The sequence below is a fragment of the Aureococcus anophagefferens genome (genome assembly GCF_000186865.1).
Source record: "Aureococcus anophagefferens unplaced genomic scaffold AURANscaffold_201, whole genome shotgun sequence".
NCBI lineage: Eukaryota > Pelagophyceae > Pelagomonadales > Pelagomonadaceae > Aureococcus > Aureococcus anophagefferens.
Genome location: NW_008705742.1, coordinates 4,036 through 10,219, shown reverse-complemented (window position 1 = coordinate 10,219; position 6,184 = coordinate 4,036). Strand labels below are relative to the sequence as shown.

The window sequence follows — 6,184 nt, the reverse complement described above, 5'->3', positions numbered from 1 at the left end:
GTGCCCATGGCCCTGAGGCCCCTCGGCGGCCTCTTCTCGTCCGGCGGCGCCGCGGCGCGCGCGCCCGCGCGGAACTGCTCCTTCGCGGCCTGCCACACGTCGTCGGCGTCGTCGGCGGCGGACCCGACGGTCTTCGAGCGCGTGCCCACCGTCGCGCCCAAGGAGGTGCGCTCCGCGAGCCGCAAGGAGGTGAAAGCGACCGGCGCGGACGCCGCGAAGCCCATCGGCGACGAGTGGCTCCCCGAGCGGCTCCGGACCAAGCCGGAGAAACCGGCGAACAAGGCGGCGCGCAAGGCCGCCGCCGCCGCGACGCTGCGGGAGGCGGCCGCCGAGCGGCCGCGGTCGCGCGCGGAGCGCAAGGAGCGGCAGAAGGCCCTGGACGAGGCCGCGCGGCGCGAGGCGCGCGCCATCGCGAAGAAGGCGCCCAAGCCCCGCCGGGAGGCGCCGCCCGCGCCGCCGCCGCGGCCCGCGACCTGGGCCGAGTTCGCGTTCCCCGCGGAGGGCGACGTGCTGGAGTTCTGCGAGCTCTGCGTCTGGCTCTTCGAGTGCTTCGTCTGCATGGCCGGCTTCGCGAACCTCCAGACCTTCGCCATCTACCCGCTCTACAGCACGGCCTTCGCGACGGCGCTCATCAAGGGCGTCGAGTGCTTCGTCATCGGCAAGTTCGCGCCGCCGCCGCCGGCGCCGGGCGCCGCGGACGAACGCGACGCGTCGCCGCCGCCGCGGCGCCGGACGCTGTCCTCGGGGTCCCACGGCTCGCCGAAGCGGAACCGCAAGGGCAGCCGCTGACCCACACCACCTATGCTGATCACCCTTGTCTGGATCCACCGCCACTCCACACGCCGCGTCGCTCCGATCGACCGAAGCCCCGACACCGCTGGGGGGCTCTTCTTTTAAATCTCAGAAACAGACTTCGGAAGAAGAAGCGCGCGCGAGGACCCCGCCGGGGGACACACGTGTCGTCTTTTTGCTTGGCTTACCGAGCGCGCGCCGACGCGCGGCGGCGGCCTGCGGGGGCGAGCCCCCCGGGGACCGGCGCCGCGCGAACCCGCGGGGGGGATCAGCTCTTCTTGTTGTTCGGCAGGCCCGCCTCCATCTGCGCGCGGATCGCGGCCATGTAGTCCTGGACGGCGCCCGCGACCTCGCTCGTCGGCTTCACGTACTCCTTGGGCGCCTCGATCGCCTCGGTCATGAGCGCGATGTGCTCGCTGTACTCCTTGTCGGGCTCCGGGGCCGACTCGTCGCTCACGCTCCGGCTCACGGCCGCCGGGGACGCCTTCGGGGAGCACGAGCCCACGCTGCGCTTCGGACCGTCCGGCGACGCTGCGCTTGCCACGGAGCCCGTGGCGACGGTGACGACGCGGGCGCCGGTGGCCGTCGCCTCCTTCGTGCTCGTCGCCTGGCCGCTCGAGGCGTCCATCGGAACAGGGGTGTCCGGCGGACCAGAAGCTCACGCGAGCAGCGCGGCGGCGGCGGCGAGGGCGGCGACGAGGCTCCCGGCTTTGAGCGCGACGGCCGCGTCGAGGTCGCTCTCGTCCTCAACCGTCGACTCGGGCTCGGAGAGGTCCGAGACCGCGACGGCCGCGAAGGTCGACGACACGCGCCACGCGCCGTTCCGCCGGGCAGCGTAATATGTGCACCATGCCGGAAACCAAAGTTGTTGAGGACAGCATGGCGAGGGTGGTTTTGTGACGAGCCCCGTCGACGCCTGCGCTCGTCAGCGCGCGCGCAGCTCCGCGGGTCGGAGGTCGTCGCACGCTTGCGCCGCTTCGCTGGCTCCCGCGCCGCTGCTGGGTCCTGCAGCAGCACAAACCGCGAGCTCGGGGTGCGATTCGCGCTCGTCGTCCATCGTGTCCAGGCTGAGCTGCGAGTCGCGAGCCCTGGACGACTTCATCGACGACGGGTCCGGCGCGCCCGACGTCATCCAGGGAACGAGCGGCAGCGACGAGATGGCGGACGCCGACGACGCCGGCGCGCGCGCCGGCGAACCGGAGCCGGAGCCGGAGAAGGGCTTCGACCCCGTGGGCGACACGAAGGAGCTCCCGGAGGACCCCGTCGAGAAGATGCAGGATTGTTTCCAGAAGCCGCTGACGATGTCGCGCGACCTGCTCGACCTCGTCTTCGCGGCGCTCCAGCCCGAGCCCGCCGACGATCCCGTCGGCGCCCGACGCGCGGCCGTACGTCGAGCCGCGGCCCCAGCGCTTCGAGCCCGCCGCGGCACCGCGAGCCCGCCGCTGCGGCTGCGGCGTTGGATCAGACTGCGCTCAACGCGGCCGCGCGCCGCGTCGCGCCGCCGGCCCCGGCCGAAGACCGCGGGACCAAGGTCTCCGCGCCCGCGGCGCTTTACGGCGGCGGCGAGAAGTGCCTCGAGCCCGAGCCGCGCGACGACGACGACGGCGGCGGCGCGTCCGACGGGCTTCGCCTCGCGGACGACAGCGAGCCCCCCGCGCGCCCCGCGGTCCCGTTGGACGGGACGCGCGACCGCCGGTTCCGAGCGGGTCGTCGTCGTCCAGGACGTCGTCGCCGTGGCCCACGGGCAGGAGATCACGTCGTCGAGGCGCCCTGGCGTCGCGGGCCGTCGCCCTGGCGATCCGTGCGCGCTTCGCGAAGCGCGATACCCGGCGCCTGCGGCGGGCGCCCGCGCGCCGCGGAACGGGCCCGGCCCGGCCCGGCGCCAGCCCTGCACGGCTCCGCACCGGCGCGCGCGCCAGTGCCGCGGCACCGCCGATGGGGGCCGCGCGGACTTAACTAGAAACCGCGCGTTTCTAGTTGGACGCGGCGGCGAAGTCGTCGTCGAGGAAGTCGAGGTCGTCGTCGAGGAGCTCCGTGGGCTGCGGCACGGCCTCCAGGGGCTCCGGCGGGTTCGCGTTGGGGTCCTTCCAGAAGAACTGGACGCGCGACTTGATGTCCGCGAGCGTCCGGCCCCTCTGCCAGTGCCAGGTCCTCGTGGCCTTCTCGTCGGCCTTGACCGTCTCGCACCAGCGCCGCGCGCACGCGTCCGACGAGATGGGCGCGATGCCGACGACCTTCGACTTGTACATGCGCATCATCTTCGTGCCGCGCTTGTCGTGCATGGGGTGCTTTTTGTGCCAGAACGGCAGCTCGCGGAAGAGGCCCTGGATGCTCTCCTCGAAGGTCGACCCCGCGTGCTCCGCCGGCGCCTTGGGCATGGCCCGCACGCGGCTCCGGTAGAGGGCGTCGACCAACTCCTGGAGCGGCCGGCGCAGCGACTTGACGCACTTGGCCATGCCCTCGACCTGGACGCTCTCGCGCTCCTCGGCCGGCGCCTTGGCCGCGTGGTTGAAGAGCAGGTAGGACTTGACGTCCGCGACGACGAGGTCCGCGTTGATGAGGTCCGACGGGTAGTCCTCGGCGTAGCGCACCTCGCCGGTGCCGACGTCGACGCCCCGGATCGTCACGAGGTACTCGCCGACGGCGTTGCGCGTGACCTTGAAGTGGCTCGACTCGTAGCGCATGAGCGACGAGGTGATGTCCATCGTGCCCGAGAGGACGCCGGACGCCTCGCAGTTGACCTCGGAGTACGCCGGCGCCGTGAGCGCGGAGAAGATGACGTCGGCGAAGTCGTGGATGACGACGCCCTTGAAGGGCAGGCCGAAGCTCTGCAGCCCCGCGGCGACGAGGCCGAGGATGCGGACGCCGCGCGGCGTCGCCATGTCGAGGTCCGCGACGTCGCACGGCAGGAAGAAGATCACGCCGATCAGCTGCGGGCCGCCGCGCGCGCGCGCGCCGAGCGGGAAGATGATGAGGTACTTGTAGTCCTGCGTCGTGGCGGTCGTCGCCTCCTCGTGGAGCACGTAGATCTGCAGGCAGTGCGCGACGAACTCGCGCGCGCACAGGAGCGCGGACCGGCCGGCGAGCTGCGCGATCTCGGCGTCGCCGTCGTTGACGAACTCGCAGCTCTTCAGGCGGTTCTTGCAATTGAACACCTTGACGTACTTGGGCGTGAGCGCGAGGCAGAGGTGGTAGCCGAGCGAGGTCTGGTACTCGGTGAGCTTGTCGGGGTCGAACTCCTCGGCCGCGATGCCCGCGACGCCGTGCCGCGCGGCCCGCGCGCGGTCCATGAGGTAGAGGAAGAAGAGCCGGCGGCCGAAGCCGTGCCAGCCGATCCACGAGCGGCCGAGCGCGAGGAGGCCCAGACGCGTGTCCTTCTCGATCTTCGCCCAGCCGTCCTCGGACAGCGAGAGCAAGGCGGTGTGCTTGAGCGTGATGAGCTCGTGGCACGCGACGGAGCCGAGGCAGTGCGTGGACGCGACGCTGCAGAGCAGCTCGAGCGGGTAGCGAAGCTCGCAGTTCTTCTCGCGCAGCGTGAACGTCTGCGGCGCGGGGAGCGCCTTCATGGGCACGCCGCAGCCGCGAACCATCGTAATTATAAAGGCCACACGAATGTTTGTTGAACCGGGCCGAAATAAATAAGACATAACTAGGCATTACTTCACTGCCAATGCCATCCCGAGCTCGCCGGCGCATCACGCTGTGTCCCACGCGGGCCCGGCGATGCCCGGCGAACGCGCGACGCGGGCCGCCGGACCCGATGCTGCGTGAGCGGTGTGCGCGCCGCGGCCGCGCGCCGCCGCGTCGCGGTGGCTGGCGCTGGGCTTTTGGGCCGTGCGCGCAGGGGCCTTCCGCGTGTTGCTCGCACGCCGAGGCGCGCCTCCGCGCGTCGCGCGCGCCGAGGTCGCGGGATCGTCCGAGTCGTGCGTGCTGTCGGGCGACGCGCCGGCGACGCGTCGCCGTCCGGACCTCGTAGCCGAGCTCGCCGCCGATGTACGACAAGCCGAGGGTCGCGCCCGACTCCATCATCTAGCTGTCGAGGAGCAGCACGCGCTGCGCCTGGAAGTCCGCCGCGCGCGTCACCGGCGCGCCGCGCCGCCGCTCCGCTGCCGCGAGCGTCGCGTAGTCCCCGTCCGCGGGCGTCGGGTCGTCGACGCCCCGGGTCTCGGGCTCCCGCGACACGGCCGTGTGGTACGCCCAGGCGTCGTCCAAGTCGTCGTCGAGACCGGTCCGCGGCGAACTCCGGGCGGGCTCCGTCCTCGTTCGAAGGGCCGCGGGATCTGCGCGACCGGTCGGCGATGGGCTCGGGGTCGACGGAGGCGCCGTAGGCCACGACCTCCCGGTCGAGGTCCTCGACGCCAATGGCGCCGGGCTTCGTCGCGTCCGCGTCGTTCGCGGCCCGGGATCCGTCGCCGCCAGACGTGCTCGACGTCGACGGAGGCGTAGTAGACGGTCGCCGACGCGTTCGGCCAGGGCGCCCAGGCCACGCAGTCCACGCCTTTGCACGAGCCCTCGCACAACTCGGGCCGACGGACGCAGACCGTCGCGCCCATCTCCTGGCGCGGCGCGTGTCGAGGCCGTCGAACGCGTGGCGCAGCCGTAGCGCTCCAGCGTCACCGGAGCTCCGAGGCCGACCCGCGCGGAGTCGAGGCAGACCGTGCGGTAGGGCAGCCAGACGCCGTCGCCGCCCCAGACGCAGACCTTCTCCGAGGAGCCGAGCCGCTCGTTCGTTTGTTGCCGGCCGGCCGCGACGCCCGCGCCGGACTCGTGGCAGGCGCCGGACTGGGCCGCCGTGTGTGTGTAGCCGCCGACGACGCACTCAGCAAAACCCGTCTTGGACGCGACGGCCACGCAGCGGGACGCGTCGCGGCTCGACGGTCGCGAACCCGACGAGCGCCGCCCGCGGCGACGCCGTCACCGTCGAGACGGGCTGCGTCCAGACGCCGCGCACCGTCGCGTCGTTCACGAGGAGTACGATCGCGAGCGACTGCTCGTCGAGCCGCGGCGGTGCCAGCCGCGCTGCACTCGAGCACGAGGTTTTCAGAGCTAGCGCCAGGCAGCCCGCCGGGCTCCGGCCGAGCACGTCCGCGCAGCGCGACGTCGCAGCTCGCGCACACCGAGGTGCCGCGGCCGACCTCGCGGCTGTTGCAAGCGCACGCGATGTCGCCGAGGGTCTCCGACGAGGTCTCGCCGAGCTCTTTCGGAGCTGCCCATGCCGATTGCGTTCAACAATGGGTTCAAGGAGACCGAAAATCGGGCATCGTCTCAACACGATGGGCAGCGGTTGCCAGCACATCCCGCGCCACGGCGATGTGGCCGCGATGTGCGCCCTCTGTCGTCTGCCCCAGGCGAACTCCGTGGCCCGCTGCGGCGCGCGGCGGCCCCTGCCCCG

The 6,184-nt window shown here is 72.4% G+C and overlaps 1 protein-coding gene across 1 annotated transcript; it reads right to left on the bottom strand.

The window, feature by feature from the left end:
• Nucleotides 1-1,060: 1,060 nt before the first annotated feature.
• Nucleotides 1,061-4,382, bottom strand: AURANDRAFT_68538 (hypothetical protein; the record flags this gene model as incomplete). Its single annotated transcript, XM_009044235.1, has 3 exons — nucleotides 1,061-1,399; nucleotides 1,814-2,105; nucleotides 2,776-4,382. The coding sequence occupies 3 exons, from the start codon at nucleotides 4,380-4,382 to the stop codon at nucleotides 1,061-1,063; spliced, it is 2,238 nt and encodes a 745-aa protein (XP_009042483.1).
• Nucleotides 4,383-6,184: the final 1,802 nt, after the last annotated feature.